Raw genomic sequence first — 22391 nt, forward strand, 5'->3', positions numbered from 1 at the left:
TTAATTTTTACCCCCTTTCTGTCTTCGTTCCATTCTTTCAAAAAAACACATAACTCCCATTCTCATTTACTGTACGAGGTTGAATTTGTGTAGGTCAGCAGTGTTTTGACTGGTCACTGAGGGACCACCGAGCAGGTTACATCCATACAGAACACTTTTACAGCAGAACTTCTACCAAAAGACATATCAGAGTTTGGAAGTTTTTTTGGTAATCTTACTGCCAGACAAGAACGCCAATTTTGGACAATTCTGTAAAACCCTGATGATGATGCTCAATGGCAATGTATATATGTAATGTATTGCTTCCAGCAATATCTGTGCATGGAAACTACAGTACAGTTTATGTTAGGGAAAAATTGTGGTTATGATTAATAGGTCAGCGATTAGACTTGAGACTTGAGCTGCAACCTCGTGCCACACGCCACCCGGCATAACAAGCACACAACTGTCTGTGCTGACATTGGAGGTAACTTGTGAGGTGCCAAATCACTGAATGTGTATGTGACTCACAAGAATGCTGGGTTGTTTTTTTTTTTACTCTTTTTGATATTTGGGGAAAAGTTGAGAAAGAAAACGGCAGACTTTAAATAACATCCTGCTAACTGGAGCACACTCACATTAGCATAATAGTTTTGGGATTTTGATGATGAAAAAAAATCTCTCTTGAAAAGACTCGATATTGAGCACTCCACTGGATTTCATCACTAACTGCAGCTCCTTCTGAACTTCCCAGACGCAGCTCAAATTTAATGTCCACCACAAACTCATCAGTGGCAGTGCAGTGTAATGGTTCTCCCTGAGGACTCTGAGATGAGGCTGTTTTTTCTTTAAGACAAGCTGAAATACACGTGAGGATACATAAAAATGCAGTCCTTTCAAACTGTTGAAATCCAAGAAGAAGGAGTATGATAGAGACAGAAAATGCAGGAAAACTCAAAGCAGGCTGAGATACAGGGAGGTTTTGTCATGTTATTTATGATGCACAAAAACACCTTGAGCAATAGAAGTTGCAGAGGACAGATATGCTGATATAAGTTGAGACATGTGGAGAGCTGTGATTACAGAGGGGGAGAAGGAGCACAGATAGAGACCAGCAGAAGGGAGGGTGGAGACACCTGAGGGATGAAATTATGGAGCGACAGAGTGGAGAAATCTGAAAAGGATGGAAGAGAGGCAGGAAGCGAGATGGAAAAGCACGGACGGAGGAAGGGAAATGGTGATCGCCAGAGAGAAGCAGAGATGGTGAGACATTATAGCTCAGATGGGACGGAGAACACGAAAACAGAGTCCCTGCTGAGAGCATCTCTAATTATCACCAGGCCTGAGTGTGTGTGTGTGTGTGTGTTTGTGTGTGTTTGTCTGTGTGTAGGGAGGAGGAAGAGGAGAGTTATTATAAAGTTTATATAAGCTACCAGTTACTCAACAAGTTGAACTATAGCAAAGGTACTAAAACAGAAATGTAGTTTTTCAACCAAGCAAAGGTTGTTTTGATGATATATGCATCTACAAAGTAATATTTCACAAAGTAGCCTGAGATGACAGAAAAAAAGGTGTAAAGTTGACACACAGTGCACATGTGTAGCTGTAACGCTCACCACACTATGCAAAACTAAATCACTGGATGGGTGAAAAATTGAAAGACAGCTTTTTTTTAAAGCATATTTCCATGAAATCACCATAAACACAAAGTCATTACCACCATAGCCGCAAACACATAACATTTAGCATCAGCTGGGTGCATTAACATGAAAAAAAAAGAACAACAATAGTGCAGAGATTTTGGAAGAATATTGTTATATATTATTATATTCTGTGTCAGGGATATTACATTTTCTTTAAAGACAACAAAACACTGCTGGGGTTCAACAAACACTTGTCAGACATTTACATTCATTTCATTTTTGTTCTTTCAACATACTGCAGGCCTGGAATAGTGTTAGAAAACCATCTAAAGTTCTCTGAGACGATTAATCACCCTTTGGAATTATTTTTCTTAATGACGTCTTAAACTGGTATTACGCTATGGAAACGTAGCCAAGATGCTAATTTATGTCAATGTAATAAAGCTGAGGGCATCACATCTTGTTCTTTTTTAAAACTTTTTTATCTCTCCCACCTTACTCCATCACTCATAACCCATCCAGTGTCTGTGTTAGTTTTTACCTTGTGAGCTCCTCCTTGATTTTCATTGGCTCGTTGGGATAAAACTTGACCCGGAAGCACATGGTGTACGGCTGCTGAGCTGCTGAGGACAAGAGAGGCACGAGAATCAGAGGAAAGTTTAGAGGAGATAAGGAATTAGAGAAGAGTGAAGTGAGGAGAGTTACAGGAGAGCGCGGAGACAAAAAGCGGTTTGAAAATGAAGGAGTGAAACGAGTGAAATGAGAGACGAGCTGAAGAAGAAAAGTACAAGGTTTACGTAGACGGTTTTAACGAGGAGGGGAGAAGAAAAGGAGAGGGGAGATAAATGAGTGAGCGAGAGAGAGAAGTGGAGCAGAGCAATGAGGATTATGTAAAACTGGAGAGAAAAAGAAGTTAGAGACAAAAAAGAAATCACGGTGTGCCTCTAATACTGATTAGTCAGTTGATAATTAGAGTAATTACTCATCACATGCACACGCACATATGCACACACACACACTCACACAAAGAGCTTCACTTGAATTGGGGTGTTTTCCTTTGATCTGAGTCCTACAGCATTTAATTTCTAACTGTGTGTGTAGTTGCTGCAGGATGGTATTTAAATATGCACAGTAACACACACACAGACACACACACACACACACACACACACACACACACACAGAGGCAATGACAGGCTATGAAGTTCGGATCAAACGACAGCAAAAATTGCGCATAAAAACACATTCATGCTAACATTTAAAGTTTACTGATTGAAGTTAGACGTTTGCACGATGTACAGACATACATGTCGACACACAGCTTATCCTCAAAAGACACATCAAGAACAATTCTTACATCATTAATATATAGTATATTATTGCTATTTCTAAGCTATAGAAAATGTATTATTTCTATTTATAGAAAAATAGGTTATATCTGGGAGTCTGGATTATATTTTAGTCCAAATATGATATGGATTAGTTTCAAAGGAGATGCTAAAAGAATCATCTGATATAGGCAATGATCATGCAATCGAGCACACACACAGCCAAAGAGACAGGAAAGAGAATAAAGGACGTGTCAGAAAAGTAGGAAGACAGTGAGCATCATCTAACAGGGGAGCAGAAATCTTGACAGAGTGCCCTCACCACTCTGTCTTTAATGGCTGGATCCTCTGTGGTATCATCCAGCTATGAAAAACAGCACACATCTACATAATACATGCTGAGCAATATGAAAGACGCAATCCTCCCACTTGCTCCCAAGCTGCTTTTTTGCTCAGGCTTAAGGGACCAAGAAGCCTTTTTTCCAAGGTTTTAGAGAAAGTGTATTGGCACAACAGCATGCATGCACACACATATACACACACACTCGTACAAAATGTGACGCATATGCACGTAAGCTGAGACGCACAAAGAGAAAATAAAACACAAACCACACATCCTAATTTGAGAGTAAATCCTGCCATGGGGAGAACTGATGTGTCAGGACGACTCACATCTATTCACCACTCGTCCTCCATCCCTCTCTCTCATCTCTTTCTCTTTCTTTCACTCGCTGTCAGCCTCTCTCATCTCAAACAGTCTCTCCAATCTCCTCTTTTCTCCATCTTTTCTTCCCAAATCTGACTTCTTTATTTAGCTACATTATCTATCACTGTCTCCTCCCTCTCCCTGCTGAATTAGCCCCCTACACATTTCCCCTTAATCACTCTTTTCCCCTCCTTCTCTCTTCCTTCATCTCTCATTCTAATTTTCACTCATCACCTCATCCTCCCCCCTCCCGTCCTCTCGCACATGTTCTGATGAAGCAGCATGCACCGCTAATAGCTCCTTTATTAATTTATGGCGGTGCAGAAAGAACCGGACAGTCATTAAAAGGGTGGGCGAACTCTAGACACAGACACGTTTGTGCTGATCACACAGGTGATTGGCCAAATGCAGATGGACATCACACTCACCAGGATGAAAGACCAAGGCAGAGTTTCAAAACTCGATAGACATGTAAAAATGTGAAAGAGGATTCCACGAAAAATGTTTGCTCCTCGATTTTATCTCCCAAACAAACCCCTGTGGCTGACAAAACGCAATTTGTTTTAATTTTTTATGAAACAAAGGCAGAATTATCTCCCCGGTTCTCTCATTTACTTCTTTCCAGGAACAGAATAAAATGTTTGCTTCTAGAAATAAAGTGCCTCTCACAATTCACTACAACAGGATTTGGCACACTGATCGGCTGAAGCAAGTGCTATTATGTTTCAATATTTGACAGTAAAGTGGTAAAATTTTCCCACTGATTGGCAGTTGTAGAATTTAACTAACATTAGTTACATTCTACCACTTTATCTCAAGCACTGTACTTAAGTTCAGTTTTGAGATATGACATTAGTTACTTTAGTTACTTTGCAGATTCAGATTAGTAATAAAAATATAAATCAACAGCTCTCTAATATGATTAAGCAACCCAGCAGTATATAAAGTAGTTAAACTTAGCTCCACATTTACCAGCTGCAACATTAGTGATTCGTACACATTAATGCATGACTGATTATAATCCAGTAATTTCATATGTAGTATATCTTATTCTGAAATGGGCCATTCTGCATAATGAGTGCTTTTACTTTTGGTGCTTAAAGTATATTTCAATGCTAATACTAAAGGTATTTTTACTTCAGTAAGATTTTGAAAGCTTTTTCTTCTAACACAGTATTATATACACGGTGGTGTTGTAACTTTTTCTTAAGTAAAATATCTGAGTAACTCTTCCACTACTTTTGATTGGTTGCATAAGATAGAGAAGGCAGGTTTTATCTAATATGAGTCTATTAGAGGTTAACATCAAGAGAGAAAGGAAAACCAAATGCAAGAAAGCTTGTGTGCTGCAGAGTAGCAGAAAGCTGTGACAATGATCAACAGACAATGGGTTTTCCATTATCCCTCAAGCAGTTTTTGTTTAGTTTCTGTCAGCATGTACATGTTAACCCAAGTGAACTGACAACAAATGCCAACCTGTGAGAGAGATGCATGAGGACGCCAGGCCCGGCTCCCACCACCTACCTAAAATAAACCAACGAAGAAGAGTCAGGTGGCTTTAACAAGCAAACAGGCAGCCTGGTTACTTGTTTGACAATTGAATTCTCTGTCTTCAGCTTGTGCTCCTGTCTGGGTATTTTATTTTGTGTGTTAGTTTATTTCCTGTTTGGGCCACTCGTCCCTCTGGCAGTTTGCTGTTTGTCTGAGAAACTCACTTTGTCACTTTGTCTGCTTTTATTGTGTCTCTGTTTGTCTCCCCGTGGTCTCTCCCTGTGGTCCAACATTGTCTAGCTCTGTCACTACTCATGTCAAATGGTTATGTGAGCATTGTGTCCTGGGGAGAGTGATAAGGCCCTGAAGTGTGTGTATGAGTACACTTTCTAAAAGCTATTTGTCCTGTTCGAAAAACAAATATATTTACATTTCTCTCTCTTTTTTTTTTTTTACACACAAAGTATTTGTCATGCACTAGGCTGCATGCTTACATTATTTGAATATCCAGTGGCTTCAACACTGTTGTGTGTGTGCTGCCATGAGTCAGTTTGTGTGTACGAGTCCCTGTGGTGCTGTCTGTTTGTTGTAGAGCTTGACCCCCCCTCACACCAAAGCGGCTCTCCAGAGAGAAATGCAGGCCTGCATGCAAGGCACTAGCAAACCCATACACACACAAGAACGTGCACGCACGAGTATGCACATGCACCCACACACACACACACACACACTCTTTCACACTTTGCTCATTGGTGTGTACACACATGCTGATGCAAGACACAGAGGAAAACACAAAGGGAGCAGAAGTGACACTTACACTTCATCTGCCTCACCACGGGCTTATTGGGCTCCAGCCAGTGCTGAGAGAGAGAGAGAGAGAGAGAGGAGAGAGAGAGAGAGAGAGAGAGAGGAGGGAGAGAGAGAGGGAGAAAGAGGGGAGAGAGACAGAGAGAGAGAGGACAACTGTTACTCTAAAATAGGATACTGACGTCAGTTAAAGACAGCATGATGATGCAATTTCAGTGAGGTCACTCATGAGCTCACAAGTTTTTCAAACATCTCTTTATCTTTTTGATGAATAATTGAATGACACATGCCTAAACATAGCAACATGAGGCAACTTCAGTGCATGTAAAACAAATTTCAAATTATATTAAAAAAAGAAAAAAAATCAGTATATTTCTGGTCTGGATAGACTTTATAGACTTATAATACATACAGTATACAATGTTCTTGTAATGAGCAAAACCTGAAAAAAGTAAGGGATCAATGAAGTTTTGTTTTTCGTATTTTTGTTTTTAATGCCTGGAAGCTTCCCAGTATCACAGTCTGATGTGTTCTTCTGCTTCCTCTGATTTCAGATTGCTTTATTCTGTTGAAGAGTTTTTTTGCCTGCACTGTATTGTACTCACGTCTTTTGTGCTGTAACACCTCTTGCTGGTAATTGCTCACTATTATTACTTTCTCATTTTGCATTTTAAATGCAGCTAGAGGCCGGCCGAGCTTCTGTTGAGAACAGGCATCTGGTCTCTTCTGTGTGTGGGCTGTTTGAAATATGGAGACTAAGCTTGTTATTATTTGTCACTTGAACTTGTAATATAATGTACTGACTGCCTCCTGATTAATATCCGAGAATGCCATTTTGGCCATGCTGACTCAGAGCAGCCGTTTCCTGGTAGTAGGTGTGATCATCACTTTCTTTTTTTTTTTTGGTTCTTCTGCTGTGATGACGTGCTGCCATATATTTACTTTTGATTAGCTGAAATTTGTATGAATAATAAATATATTGTAAATGTGTAGATTCGGCTTCAGAGGCAAAGCAGCATAAAGGCATAATACAAAATACACAAAGGGGCACAGGTCTACAAACGGAAACACTGTTCTGGTGTTAACTGTTAAATTAATCAAATAATTGCTTATTCCAGCTTCCTTAATGTGTTCCCAAATTTCTAATTGCTCTTTTTCTCTGTTTAATGTCATTTTAAACAGCGTTTTTCGCATTTTTTTTATACACAGTTTAGATAGATAGTGAAAATAGGTGCAACCCTACTGATCTGGCTGCTCTGCATATGTGTGTGTGTGTGTGTGTGTGAGATAGTTACCCTCTGCTTCTCAGGGTCCACGTATCGAATACCAAAGTAGTCCTTCTCAAGTAGGTTGTAGTGGTTACACACATGGTCCAGCAGGAACTGGCCTTTGGTGTCTCTCTGTAAAGACAAAAAAACACATACAACTTAAATCCAGTAAGTTATTCTGGGATTAGGCAGCATCCTGTACTCTCATCGGAGCAATCTTTCCATCCGTGCCAATAAATCCCATAAACCTCCCAGCTGCATCTGATACCAGCCGCATCGCTGAGCCATAATCATAACGAACAGTCCCCTCTTGGGCAATATTTCTGTGATGCACACGTAGTTTTGTAAGAGTAAAACCTGTTAATGGACAGAAATACTGTATGTCAGCGACTTTGAGGTCTCTTGGTGATGATACGTGGCTTTGGTCATATTCTAGCCTCCTAACATGCCAGTAAATACAGTCCATGTGCAGCTCATAAACACAGCTCAGACACAGAGAGATCAATAATCACTCTGCATTTATTACCTGCTCCTCAGTCAATATCTACTCACATATGGACACACACTCGCGTTCTCATGCTAAGGAATATGCATGGGTGCTGCATGGAAGGCTATTTCCACACCATCCTAACCTAATGACAAAAGCTGTCAATATTCTGTTGATTGCCATTTTGTCATATTACATGCATGACAGTCATGTGTTTATGTGTGTGTGTGTGTGTGTGCACATGTGCATGTGCCCTATACCGGCTCTATAACCTGCTGACAGAGGTGGCTTCTGTGCTCAGTTAAGCAGGACTGATTGATTCAGTAGGAAATCGTCTGTTTGCCCTTGTTGTGATTTATTCACCACCGGAGACACACGACACAAGCATCCACCTCAACACACACGCACGCACGCACACACACACACACACTAGGCCACAGCTGTCTCTTTGACCACATCTTGTTAGCAAAGCAACATGTAAAACTGCCAATCCACACTAATCAGTCATTACGCCATAAAATCACTTCTTTTACGTATTTAACTGTACTAACAAAGTCTTCTCATGGCTCGTTTGTCCTTCACACACTTTAAACTGCAGCAGCTGCCTGTCCTGGTTGTTTTTATTGACTGTGAAGACTTTTACACATTTCTTTGACACTCAGCATGCTCTATGTTTTCTGCTCACTTCCCTCTAGTTTACTTTGAGTTGAAAATGATGGAGAATGTGGCCGAGATGCGTCCGACATCCCTGTTGATTTCTCTCCTGTCAAACGGCTACCACATCAGCATTGTTTGGTATGCTGTGGATATCTTCAGCAAGCCAGCTAAGGGCATTAACCTAGGTCAGTAGTTTTGTTCAGTAATTCTGTGTGCAGGCATTTGGAGCTGGTACGCACCATAGAGTAAGTGATTGACAGCAGCTGACTGTGCAGTCGAGTGGTCGGAGCAGAAGGACACTTCCAGCACTCCCGCCTGGGCAGGCAGTTTGTCAGACTAAAGGTCTGGGACCTCAGATGTCCAGCATGTTCAGGCGCACGCTCATCTCCATGATCGTCCAGCATTTACAGTGTGCCATCATACCCAGGATAATGTCTAATCACACTGCGTCTTCTCAATTTCTGTTATTTCTTTTCGGTTTTCTCCATCACTTCTGTGTCCCCACACTCTCAATGTTCCCTTCATTCACAAATTAATGTATCACCACACCTGGCTCACTCTCCCAGTTGGTCCTCATTGGGTGGTGCATTGAAACCCCATCATCATGTCCAAATGACCAACTATTGTGGATCCTGCGCCTCCTCCACCACCTCCCTGATCTACAGGATGTTTGGGGAGATGTAGAAGAGATTTTCCATCTTCCACCTGCTTCCACCACCAGCAGTGTCTACACTTCCTCTTGCTTATCTTCATGGGCTTATGTTTGATGAAGATGCTTCAAATCAATGGAGCCTAATTGTCAAAGTCTTTCTTAGCTGTTCTCCTCCACGTCTTTCTCACTTCCAAGTGATCTCCTGCAACTCTTAAAACCAACTATTTTTCCTTTGTGCTGAATATTGCATGTGCCTTGATGGCAGAAGGGAGAAAAATCTTAAAATAGCTTCCTTTTGAGGCTAAGCTGTCGTGCAATTAGTTTGTACAAATAGTATGTAACTAGAAGTACGACTCACACGGCATCTAAAGCCTTTACGTGCATTAAAAGAGTCCATCATGACTGCAGTGTGATGCTGATTCTGAATTTAGCACGTTAGATTACTTTGTTCAGGCGTGAACTGTGGCCTGAGGCAGTCACCTCTTCTCAGTCATCTTACAAGCATGAATTCCTGTGCATATGTTGTGTTTGGTAAACACTGCTCTCGCCGAGGCAACCTTTTAAATGCATTTCTTGGTGAGTCATGCTCAATTTCTCAGTAAACAATCTGTTCTGTGCAGTAATTGCTGCATACTGTACGTTTTGGCAGAACAGCCAAAAAGCGAGATAATTTCTGTAAATGTCACAGCAACAACTCAAAAATAATAAAAACAGAAACAGATAGTGGCTGTGTGGCTGACTGTCCACAATGCCCACAGGAACACAGCAGCTTTAAGTTACACACCAATAAAACGTCATTCAGCACACGGAAAAAGGACACACTGTTGTAGCGCAGCCTGCAATTTCAGGTCAAAGCAACAAACAATGAGGAGGAATTAAAAATAAATCAAGTACACTATACACAATACACAGAAGGAGTTCATATGTAGGCTAACCACACAAACGCACTGCACAGCGCACATTATCATATCAATATTTAATTAATCATCATTCCCAGTTATTCAGACATCTTTACTGTGGTCTGCCAGACACAAACAGCATTGCATAGTTACCATGTCAGCAAGATGTTGTTTTTTCTGTGCTGGGCAGTAGTATATCCGCTAGGCTACTTAGCAACGTGATACAGTAATGTGATTACCTTTTTTTCACTAATGAACAAGGAAATACAATTTACAATTGCATTGCAATAATCAAAATAATGCTCCGTTACTTCAGCAAGTTGGGGGCTTGCTCGCTGTCTTGCTGGAAGTGTAACATCAGTATGGCCTGTGTTCAGCGGAGGCGACCAAATGCACCAGCTAGCATAGGCGTGGGGAGGCGGTTAGACCAGAAAAGGAGAAGCGCCACTCCCAGTAGCTCCATGGATGTCTTTCTTTAATATTATGTCTTCTTAGCTGTTTTTGCTAACATTAGCGACGGTAAGCTTAGATGCAGAAGTCACCTGGTTCACTGTGAGACCTGCCAGTCACCGAGGCTAACGTTCAGCTAGCTGATGATGGCTAAATCATGTCCACACATGAAAACAATTTGATTTGGATTTGTTTAAAGGCACGTCTGAGGAGCTGAGCTGAGGAACGAATCTAATTTTATCACTTCTGCTGATAAAATTAGATTCGATAGCATTAATTAGCAATGTGCAATGACTAATTGATCACACATTTCAAGTAAACTTCCCCATGCTTTTTTCAAAAACAGCATAGTTAGGGTGGATGTCCCCTTTGACCTTTGTTACATCACCACGGCAACAATCAGTCAGTGATCTTTGACCTGTCCCTATTGGCTGGTTCAGGTTTACTGTTGCATCACTAGCGTAAGCTGTAAATCAGGTGTGTGTCCCTGTGGGTGTTGCTATGATCGTCTCCATGCTGGCCTGCTTGTGATGTGTTTGTGTGTGAGTTCTGTAAAAAGTCAGCATTTGTGTGTTTGTCTGTCTACATGTCTTCAGGATTTTGGGCTGATCCGTGACAACAGTGTTACTAAGCTGTTAAATCTGAAGAGCAAACAGACAGAGACACACACCGAGAGAGTAGGAGAAAAAAAAAAAAAAAAAAAAAAACAGTATGAAAACAGCCATGCTGCGAGCCGTCGCTAGCCCGATCATCAAACGACACCTTTCGTCTGTCTGGTTCTCTGGGCAGACGCTCGTGGGGAGAAGAGAGACGGACTGACGCCAAGAAAGAAGAGAGAGAAACAGACCAGACAGAGACTGAACCAGGGCCAAACACGCCGAGAGGCTGACAGAGAGAGAGTCGGCAAAGACAGAGCTAAAAAAAGAGTGGATGAAAGAGAGATTGACTAAGAAGAGCAACACAGGGAGGAAGAGAGAAATAAAGAGTCCATGTCATGTCCAACAAGACTGAATACATATTTTATATATCCAAAGGCTGGACATTAAAAATTAACCCGGTCATCCTGTCTCTACATGATCTCACCTAATGACGGCAAAGTGCTCTTCTCTCTGCCTCGCTTCAACACACACACACACACACACACACACACACACACACACACACACACACACACACTTTAAAGAGAGCCTTAGTGTAGCGTGTTTTCAGTTTAGCTGAAGCAAAGTGCACTTTGACGTGTACGTTCGAGTGTGTCTATCCACCCTCTGTTATTTTTTCTCAATAAAGCAACCTCCTTCAAGCCGGCCGAGTCCAGACCCGGGCCGAGCAAGCAAAAACCAGGAGGAGAAAATGGAAAAGCCTCAGTATGTGGAAATAAAAACACGCATGCATTCAATTATTTATCTGTGAATAAATTTTTGACCTGTGTGAACACAACATTCAAAGTTGGCCTCTCCTCCCGGGCTCGTAGCGTCCTATTAGATGTGTGGTTCTGATCTGGCACCTGGTCCCGTCCTCAAACCCTGTGCGCTGTTATTGGCTGGGGGCTACACACCCACTGCCCAAACTCTGACACCCAAAAACAAATTTTGTGCTGACAAACATAATTGCAGCCTGGATTGTGTTCAGAGGCGAGACCCAGCCCTGGTTTGGTTTAAGCAACACAACCACATGGTTAAGATTGTATCTCAAGTCATTGTGGACTTGTTCTGTATTAGACCAGACCACCACCTTTCTCTGATCATACACAGCAACCAGAGGTTAACTTTAATACAGCTGCAGTGGGTATTGTATTGCAAGATCACAGATTTGGGAAGAAGGCAGAAAACAAATTTGATTTTATTTATTGATACCTTCAATGTCAATGTATTATCATGCTGCTGACGAAAGAGGTTTTTTTAGCCCAGATGGACCAAGTGTGAGGATTATGGAAATACTTTCAAAATGTGTTGTTCGACAGCCGTCTGGGTTTTACACAGATCACCAAGGATTCGTATTTCAGAAAAACAGATGCTTAGCTTTCTAACTCGAAGATGATAATGCATGAGAGGAGCAAAACGGGCCTGAATCAAACCAACATAGGTGCCCGCTGATATTTAAAATGCTACAAGTTACAGATAGAAATAAACAGACAGCACATGTTAAAATGAGATCGTTATTCTTTGTTTTAAATGATATGTTCAGATTAATGAAACGACTGAAGTACATAACCATAATGACAGCTGTTAGTTGCAGTTTAAAGCAGGTGACTGATTAGTCCTGATCATGACTCTGTGACCGCTACGAGCCAAGCACTAGGACCCTGGGTGCCATGGCCCAGTTAAACGCCGCTTGTTGTTTAATTAATATGCATGCCAGCTCAATTATGACTGGTCCTTATCGACTTCAGCGCAATTCATTTCATGACACGGCATACCTAATTGGCTGAGCCGAAACGCTGTGAGGAGAAAGAGCGCTAAATTCCTGCGATCCCTGTGTGAAGGAACCAACACACACTCTTTATCTGCACACACAGGGAGGGAGTGCAGGAGAGCAGGCGCAGAGAGGGAGAGTAGCGGGACCTTAAAGATAATGATATGCCCCTCTTTACCTCCACACAAACCAATTTAAAAACCCAGTGGCTGCCTTAAAGACAAATGCGACTCTAATTCATGGCTTTTCTCTGTTGTCACTGCAGCTCCTCTTTGGGGAAATGGAGATTTAAGATGCTAGTGGACCAAATTGCCAATTAGGATGAGTTTGTAAGCAGGCTTTTGTGCATGTGACAACACTGTCCTCCTATTACTAACAAAGCCAATATTTCTAAAGCCAGTTTGCCGTCACCACCCAAAACTCAAGCCCCAAGTCAATGAATGGATCGATCCCAACCCTTGACCAGGATACAACAGAGACAAATCAATGTGCTGGACGCGGGGTGTGGGAAAAGCAATGCAGCGGCTCAAAGCCAAACATAAGAACTGAGTTATAACCTTTTTGCTCTTTCTATTTCTCAGGATGCAGAATGCATTTCAAATTATTATTTTATCTTTCTATTCCCTTTACATCCAGTCAAACAAAGACGCTGTGACTACTGCTGCCCGTTACAGCAAATGGAAATATTCTTGGTGTCTTGTCTATCATTTTATACAAAATTCAACTGTAAGTATTTGGTATCTTTGGAAACTTTGGAGCTCTACTAGAATCCTAAATAAAGCTCTGTGGGCTTGAGCAATATTTGCTTGCACAGCATGAGTTTGTAATGACTCACCAGCGGGTCAACTGGTTTTAAAAGGTTGTTTTTGACCATTTTAATGATTAGACTGCTTGAAGAAAAGTAGGGTATAGTAATCATCAAACAGATTTTAAAAGTAAGTTACAGAGGCAGGATGCAAATACAAATGGTCCTCTGACGCTACACCGACTTCAAGATTGGAAGCGGGAAGCTGAGGATCAAACACTTCCAGACGTGGAGCGGAATTATGGAAATCATCCAACTTATATTAAAGAGAGAAATCTTCCTAAAGAGGTGCTTGACCTCAACACCGTCTCTGTAACAGCCTCCCTGCATCACCCTATTTATTATCAGTAAACGTTTGATAAGTTAATCCAGGCTGTCTTTGTTTTATATGTGAAAGGAATATAAATATAAGCACATAGTGAAGAACTGTGTAGAAGAGATGAGGCACGGTGTCATATATCAAACCCACACAGCTCCAGTGTTGTATTGATCTTGTGAGCTGCATAACACAGTAAGTTGGGTTTAACCTCTTCAACCACTGACCCACAACAGCAACAGACTCTTGCCTGGAGCTACAGACTTAGAAAGACTTCCTTTATGATCAGTGCACTACAGCCAGAAAAAGAGGGCAAATTTTCCTATATATCAAAAATTGCAATAGTTCACCTTTTATTATTAGGTCATTCAATTCAAGAGACATTTAGTCAGTCCAGCACTTTGGTCCAGACTGGAATATCTCCACAGCTACAGGATGGACTGGAAGCCCCATGTATTGAGGCTGAATCCACAGCGGCCTGGGTTTGATTCCAGCCCGGGCCCTTCATAACCTATTGAATGGATTGACATTAAATCTGGTACAGATGTTCATGTCCCCCAGATGATGAATCCTGCTGACTTTGGTGATCCCCTGACTTGAAGCCACCATGAGGTTCATATTTGTGGCCTGGACTCAAATGTCTCAAAAATTATTGGATGGATTTCCATGAAATTTGCTACAGACATGCATACAGGTCCCCCTGAGGCTGAGCGCCATCATCTGGTCAAATATTCACTTTGTCAAGTACTTTGGTTTGGGACCAATTACCTCTGACACTAATGACATTCCCATCAGCCTCAGCTGTACTTTGTGTTTAGCGATAATTAGCAAATATTAGCATGCTAAGACGCTAAACTGAGATGAACATGGTACGCATCATACCTCTTAACATCTGCATGTTAGCATGTTAGCACCCTAATGTTAGCATTTAGCGCAGCCTCACAGAGCCGCTAGCAAGACTCTTAGTCCTGGATTTTTTTTAAATCTGTGTTGATGATTTTTTACAATTTTGGTTTTATTTTTGTTATTCTTGTTTTGAAGTCTATTTTGTTGTTCTTGTGCCTGTTTATTTAAATTATGAAGCACTTTTTGTAAGTACTAGAGAGCGGCAACTAAAAGAGCTAGCTAACTATGTCTACTTGCATTACTTACAAGTGATCAGCGCTCATTTTCTCAGTAAATGTTGACGTTCAACATTTTTGTTTACTGTTCATATACATGTTTAAAATGGATGATGTCAGTATAAACTGAATCTACTAATCGACTGTCATATAATGTTTAAACCATTTCATTTATGAAAAAAACACTTCCACTTGTAATCTTACCCTTTAAATCATTTATACATTAAACCTATAATCCTTCACTTCCATGTGGGCAGCACTCATAGCGGTGACTGTGACCTTGTCCCAGTGTGGAAGACGACAAACCAATTACCTTATCATCACCTGCAATGGTGCAGAGATGCTGACATACACACATATATGGGTACAAAGGCATGCACAAATTAACACACATGATATAAAACATGCCATGTGCACCCGCGTTCATGGCTGGCCACACAGCCTAATAAGCTTAGCGGTAGAGCCATAAATTATCAATATATGGAGCAGAACCAGTTTTCATTATAATGGAGCTTCAGCACTCTCGCTCTGCGAACAGGCGAGCACTAACTCACAGGAAGGCGGGAGAGAGAAAGAGTGACGATGATGATGGTATGACTGTGGCTGCGACACTGCTGTTAAGAGCGTGTGCACATGGTGGGTGCATCGAAGCAGCTGTCTTATCTTTGTGCTGCAGGATGTTCAAAATTTTGCAGCAGACAAACAAACAATCCAAAAAGAAAAAGAGAAGACTGCGTGAGCAGAAAATAGAGTTTGAACCTGTGAGTTAATGTGAAGGGTCTGTTTCTTCGCCTTTTTGCTTTGCATGTTTTTGGCACAAATTGTGTGTGCTCGCCACTGACTCCCTTTCATCTTCCTGATGTCTTAACCGTATGATGCAATGAGCAATTGTGTGTACATCCTACAGAAAAAGGGCTTAATACACCGCATATGCACACTCACGCGATGATGATGATGATGATGGCATCATACAGACACAAAGAACATTCTGTACTCGTTAAATGTCATGAAACGGTCAGTTTGACAGATCACAGCCACGTACGCTTTTCTCTTTGTCTACTCGTGTTCAGAATGTTTAGATGGACGGTTGTGCAGAAGCCTCTTGTTTGGTAAAAATACATGAAACACAAGCATGACGGTGTAGATTGCTCCTGTCTGACATGTTTTAGTTGTTTTATTGTGGACGGTGTCTCCAGTCACATGCTACAGATGTTATGTTGGAAACTACTCCACCAACAAAATCAAATAATTTCTAGATTTAAAAAAAAGGGGGAAATCTATTTCAAATCCCCAAAAAGGTCTCTGTAAACTATTCACTATCACTAATTCTACTTTCTGTTCTCAACCTTCATTTCAATGAGTTTTTGCAAACTACATTTTTCAAACCAGAACTTGTTTATGTGTTGCTGTGTCTGTGTCTTAGGTGCGTCCTGCTCTCTCTTAAACTGAATGTAAGAATGCATTACGACAAAAATCAGTTACCTCTCTTTTTATTGCCATTTTTACAAAAAACAATCTAATTCTAAAACAGACAGTATGATGAAATGAGGAGAGTAAATGTAAACCTCTTGACTCCCATACAAATGATCTTAGGTGTGATTCTAACAAATGATCATGCTATATATATATATTCATGCACACATTAGTTTAACAATGAGCTGATAAACCCGATATCACCCTAATTTCCCCAGCAGGGGATTAATAGCCTTATCTTACACGTGGCCTATAGTGAAAAATATCTCATTAGATGTATGTATTTGCAGTGGTTATCATCCAGCATAGTGACAGTGAGTCAGGGGTTCACCCTCCAAAGGAATAATCTGATGCTGACAATGAATATCAATCAACTCTTTGTGTGACCTCTGACCTGCCTTCATCTTTATGCTCCTACTGTCTCTTCTCCATTGTTGATTTTTAGAACATTTATCCTCTTTTCAGCTTTACACCTCTTTATAAATCTATCAACAATTGTCCAGGCTTCACATTTCCCCCCTTCCTGGTTTACTCTTCCCTCTTTTTCTCCACCTTGTCTTCCTTTTTCAAAATCTGCCCATGTCTGCCAGTCTCATTTCAAATCTGTTTCATGTTTTAATCTGCTTAATCTGTTTTTCCCACAGCCACTCCACCTCGTTTCCTCTCCTACTCCTTCCTACACCCTGTTGAGTTTTTGCCGTCATCCTCACGGCTCACGTAACGGGACCAACCATGTCATCCTATATTTTGTCTTATCAGCCATCTCGCTTTCTTTTGATGTTTCTATCCCTGCCTCCCTTCTATCCTGCCGTCTCATTTCTCTCTGCTTCCTCTCAGTTGCGAGCGCAAGTCAGAAAAAGGATCATTTCTCTTTAGTCATCTTCAGAGGAGCATCAAAGAGGCGCCGGCGAGCGGGATAAGAATAGAAAAATGATGCTATTTATAACCTGTTCCAAAGAATGCCTACCAGCTGAAACAATTGCACTGCTTCAGCATCCCTAACACACACACAAACACGCACACACACAAGCCAGCCACAAAAACACTGGTAAATAAAAGGCCAGCGCCACCTACACACACACACACACCTCTCCTTGACCCGGTAAAAGACAGACGCAGTGAAAAACAATACCAGTATCCACATGGATCTTTAAATAGACTGTACTAGTCATGTATTGATAAGGTGACAAAAGTTCAAGCTATCACAAGCTATTTCAGTGCCATGCAGCCACTTCTTGTTAAGTATGGTGAATTAATGTCTGTAATTGCAGAACTTTGGCTCAGTGGCTACTTTTAAATCTTTCATGCAAGCGAGCCATGGCTACCCCACCCTGCCAACACACGCACACACACACAGTGTATGTGTGCACACGGACACACACTCATCGCTGACAGCTGACTGATGTTGGCCTCATGAAGAACAGTGATCTCCCTTAATTATACATGATGTGTCACAGAGAAGGAGGAGGCAGAGAGAGAGAAGGGAGGCAGGAAGAAGATGAGAGATGTGAAAATATAGAGTGAGAGAAGGTGGTCGGAGGAGTAAAAGACGAAGCCGAAAGTGGAGCAGGGAAAAAGTGGGGTGAAAGCGAGAGCAGGGGGGGGGGCTCGGAGGAGATGAGGGAGGGACAGATGGGAGGATGAGAAGAAAAGGAGGGGATGATGAAGGGGAGAGGAGCTGAAAAGCAGAGGAGGTCACAGTGGTTTGATCTTGACGTGTCTCTCCTGCAGCAGGTCTGACTTAACATTACCAGCGGACATGAGAGCAGCAGGCTGCACACGTTCAACCCCCCGGGCTGTGGACACACATACAAAACATACACACACACACCTGCGCACACACAGCCACATACCCACACCCTCTCTCTACCTGCCTTATTATATGTCAAGCTATTCTTAGAGTCACAGTAAACAACTTCAAAATAATTATGCTCTGCTGTAGGCTGTTGTCATGTCTTGCGACCTAGAAACTGTAAAAAAAACAATTATTTTCCATCTAAATGTGTATTTATTGATAGAGGAAACACATCCAGCTCTTCTTGATACACAGACATATATGGACACACACTCTTTTGCTTCCAGTCACATTTTATTAACCAGAACAGAAGAACCCTCCCTCCTTCTCCTGACCTTGCTGTAAGGTTTATGTGTACTACCATGAGGAGATCATTACTGTATCTTTCTATGCTTCTTTAAATCTTAAAATAAGGCAATAATATTCTTAAATACTATTTTTGAAGGATGTTGATAATGCCTTTTTATGTGGTTGGTATCTAAGGCAATTTATTAGTCACATGATTGATCAGTGAATTGTACATAAGCGAACAGCCTCAGATTAGGCCAAGATAGCTGACAACATGTGGTGGATAAAGCACGGTGTGCTGTGTGCTTTAATTTTGATGGACCTGCAGTGAAGCTCACACTGGTCTGCACTCACCGTGTGTGCATCCTGAAAGTCGGAAATTCTTTAAATCTGTAACATGTACTACAACTATCACTTCACCTGTGCTAACTTTGTAGAAATCTCTTGTAGAAATCAGATTTTCACCCAGTCGTCTCAAAATAATGATCAAAAAAGTGTCCTGAAACAAACTCCTCGAAAACTTGAGGTCTGCTCCAAATCTTTTCTGTTTGCGCTGCCTTTTATTAAATTCAATTTTGGACTGTTCTTCCATATCTTGTACTTTTTTTCAATATTAAGCTAATTTTTATCTTCTATTTTATTTCACTCTTAATATCCTATTGATATGTATCTTAATTGTGTGTCTCTTTTATATCTTAAGTCTCATGCAAAGCAGTTTGAATTGCCCTGTTGTTGAAAGGTTCCGTGCGAATGAACTTGCCTTCCTTTTATTTTTGCACTTGCACTAATGAGACTTTTTCCGCAATGATTGATGATGATATTCACACATCTTTAAGCAGAATTGCTTAAAATTGATATTTTTAAGTCTCCAGTTAATCAGGATAACTCATGCCGTGCCAAACATTGTGCCTGGCTAATGCACCCATGTTTTATGCAAAGTCAAGAACTGATGCCTTAGAGGCAAGTTAAAGGAAATGAAGGTATCACAGACTCACGATAAGCAAACTATTAAATTGTGACCCATTTCAGAACAATTTTTTTAAGATGGCATTCAATTTAGTGCTGTCTTGGCCTTCTCATCCTGATGGAGAGAAACAGAACGGACAGAAAATAAGCAGATAAAGTGAGAGATGGAAGTCTCCGTACAGTGGAAAGAGGAGAAGTGCTGTTGTTAGCATGAGGAGCACAGGATGTCATGAAATATGTAGGAAGGAGCAGCTCAGCACCGGAACACAAAGCCATTAAAGAAAGCCCTGGAAAATGCAGAAATATAAATGTCCATTTCCTTATCGTGTACAGATACACAGGCACGCGGCTAAAAGCACATACACACTTTCACCATCTCGGACCTGAAGAGCCACACCTTAATGTTCTCAGACGTGTACACAGAGTTGAACACACTTCTGTGCTCTCAAAGACACGAGCGCGCAGGTTTACACGCATGTGCAACACAAAGAAACAGACACAACCTCCCTCCGTCCCTCCTCCCCTCCCTGTGCACTTTGTGGTGTTTTGTAAATCATTGATTGGGTGCACGTAGAAGACCAGCGAGACAGTTAGTTTGACATGCAGCGAGTGTTTTCAGTCTTTCAGGGTCAGGCCGCGTGGAAGAGGCAGCTGACGACTTCTTCTGAAGGAAGCTCAGGATGAGATGAGGAGCCGCTCTGAGCTGCGTTCACTCACGGCGCTCTCAGCTCTGTTCAACTCACTGGGTTGTCAACACGCTGGTGCTGCTGTGAAAGATTTGGTGCAATGCTGAATAGAATTTAATAGAAGAGTGTTTGTATACTGTAGCATTGCACATATTTTTGCACTGTCCTCTATGAAACTTGTGTGTGCTCTATAACTATGAGTCATAATTTGGAAGATTCACAGAGTTTTACTTTTATCTCTCTGGCAGCAGCTGCAGCTCAGAGCTGGAGGGGACCAGGAGCCACACAGGATCTACTTTGTTTGTGTAAACAGGGGAAACGTCTATTCTCCTTTGTTCAGGCAGCCCAGAAAGGTCTCGATATTCAAATGAAAACAGCTAAAGCCTACCATCCATTTACTGGATCCAGTCATCGGGTTTTATTTCTTTTATGTCTGTTTTCCAGTTGGTTCGATCTATTAGCTACACCCATCCCAGCTGCGATTGGGCGAGAGGCGGGGTACAGGTCGGCAGTCAATCACAGGGCTGACACATCGAGATGGACAAACATTCATACTCACACCTACCAGCAATTTAAAGTCACCAATTAACCTAAACTGCGTGTATTTGACCTGTGGGAGCACCTGGAGAAAACCTGCTGTTTTCCACAGTGCTAGCCCTGCATTACAAATCCAAGGCTTCACGTCTGGTCAGAAACACTGATCTGCAGTCAGTGTTAGCAGCTGCAAGCCAGGCTAAATACTCATCAAACCAGGTAATGACACAAAATCTACTCAAAACTGATAAATGATGAAGAGAAAATGTGGACTACAACTTGCAGATCAACTATTTTGATCCTGCTGACTATGAATTTTAAAGCCACATCTTCATGGAGCATATACCTTTTTTCCCCCTTGATTTAGTACATTTTAGCCCAGCAGTTTGTGTACATGCAAACATATCAGAAATACCTCCTTCTTGCAATTTTCATTCACTGGCATGAATTGAGCATTGAGCCACACTTTGAGATGCAAAGTAATGAACCGAAGTGTATTTTCAGGGGTGCAGTTACTTTTTAAATAGTCAATGTTTCTCATATTGTCTCAGGTTCGATTTGAGCCTGATAATTCCAATAGGCTCAGATTTCAGATACTGATGAGTCCTTCTTACTAGTTTAGAGCAAATCCTTGTTTTCCAGTAAAACCTTTACTGGCATTTCCAAATAGTCTATTTTTCAATAATTTACAGTACTATTGGTTTTAGTTTGAAAGTGCAGCTGCTTATCATGAGTGCTGCTCAGGAGTGACCCTCTTGGCTGTCAGGTCTGGGCCACTTGAAGCTGGCTGAGTGGAAACATGTATCATCACCTCTATAGGCAAACAACAGAAGTTTCCATCTCTCTCCCTCTACACGCAAACACACAGAGACACACACACGCAGCTGCACATGACTGATTTCAATCAATAACCAAAACAGCAGCCCGCTGTATCATCATCACCACCACACCCATTGAGCTCCAGCAGCTCCTCTGCTATGAACCAAACTTCATCCTAACTTGCCTCCATGTGGGTTACATCTTGCTTGGATCACTATTGTTTTTTTTTGGTTTTTTTTTGGGTTTTTTTTTTTTTTAAATCTCATCACTAGCCTATCCCATGTTGGCAGAATGGAGCAAAGCATGCAACCTCTCCAGTAAATCACAGCAGCGTGGAAACTAGAAGAACAACACGTTCAAATGGGCTTTGCTGTACAAAAATGACGATATGATCAGAATAATTATAAACAACGTGGGGTTGATGCAGCCTTAAACCGAGAATAGTTATAATCCAGCCGTATAATTAAAGCAGATTCGTCTGCTGCGTCCACGTTGTATTTGCTGTGAACACAGAAGACAATGCATGAGGTAGATGAGGCTTTCGTTTACCTGGATGCTGCAGGAGATCTCGGAGTCGTCCAGTAACCGGATCGTGCAGAGGACCTCCTGGTCCAAGGAGCGGATGCTTGGGCTGCGAAACCGGAGCATTTTCATCCTCCTGTCGGGTCTGTCTCAGCTCCTCATGTCAGTGGATCCACGGACAGAGCAGACGCACAAACACGGAAGACTCACGCATACATGCATGCGCCTCTCGGTCGGGTCTTGTCACCCCTTGTGACGCCCTTGGGAATTAATGAGTGGATGGGGAG

The 22391-nt window shown here is 41.6% G+C and overlaps 1 protein-coding gene across 1 annotated transcript in view; it reads right to left on the reverse strand.

The window, feature by feature from the left end:
- Positions 1 to 22236, reverse strand: part of frmd3 (FERM domain containing 3) — a 48121-nt gene extending 25885 nt beyond the window's left edge. Inside the window, exons 1-4 of the mRNA XM_041937365.1 lie at positions 22132 to 22236; positions 7250 to 7354; positions 5965 to 6007; positions 2164 to 2245 (exon numbers count right to left, since the gene is read on the reverse strand). Of these exons, the coding sequence (XP_041793299.1) occupies positions 2164 to 2245; positions 5965 to 6007; positions 7250 to 7354; positions 22132 to 22236 (335 nt within the window). The remainder of the gene's footprint in view (positions 1 to 2163; positions 2246 to 5964; positions 6008 to 7249; positions 7355 to 22131) is intronic.
- Positions 22237 to 22391: the final 155 nt, after the last annotated feature.

The sequence above is a fragment of the Chelmon rostratus genome, chromosome 5, assembly GCF_017976325.1.
Source record: "Chelmon rostratus isolate fCheRos1 chromosome 5, fCheRos1.pri, whole genome shotgun sequence".
Lineage (NCBI taxonomy): Eukaryota > Metazoa > Chordata > Actinopteri > Chaetodontiformes > Chaetodontidae > Chelmon > Chelmon rostratus.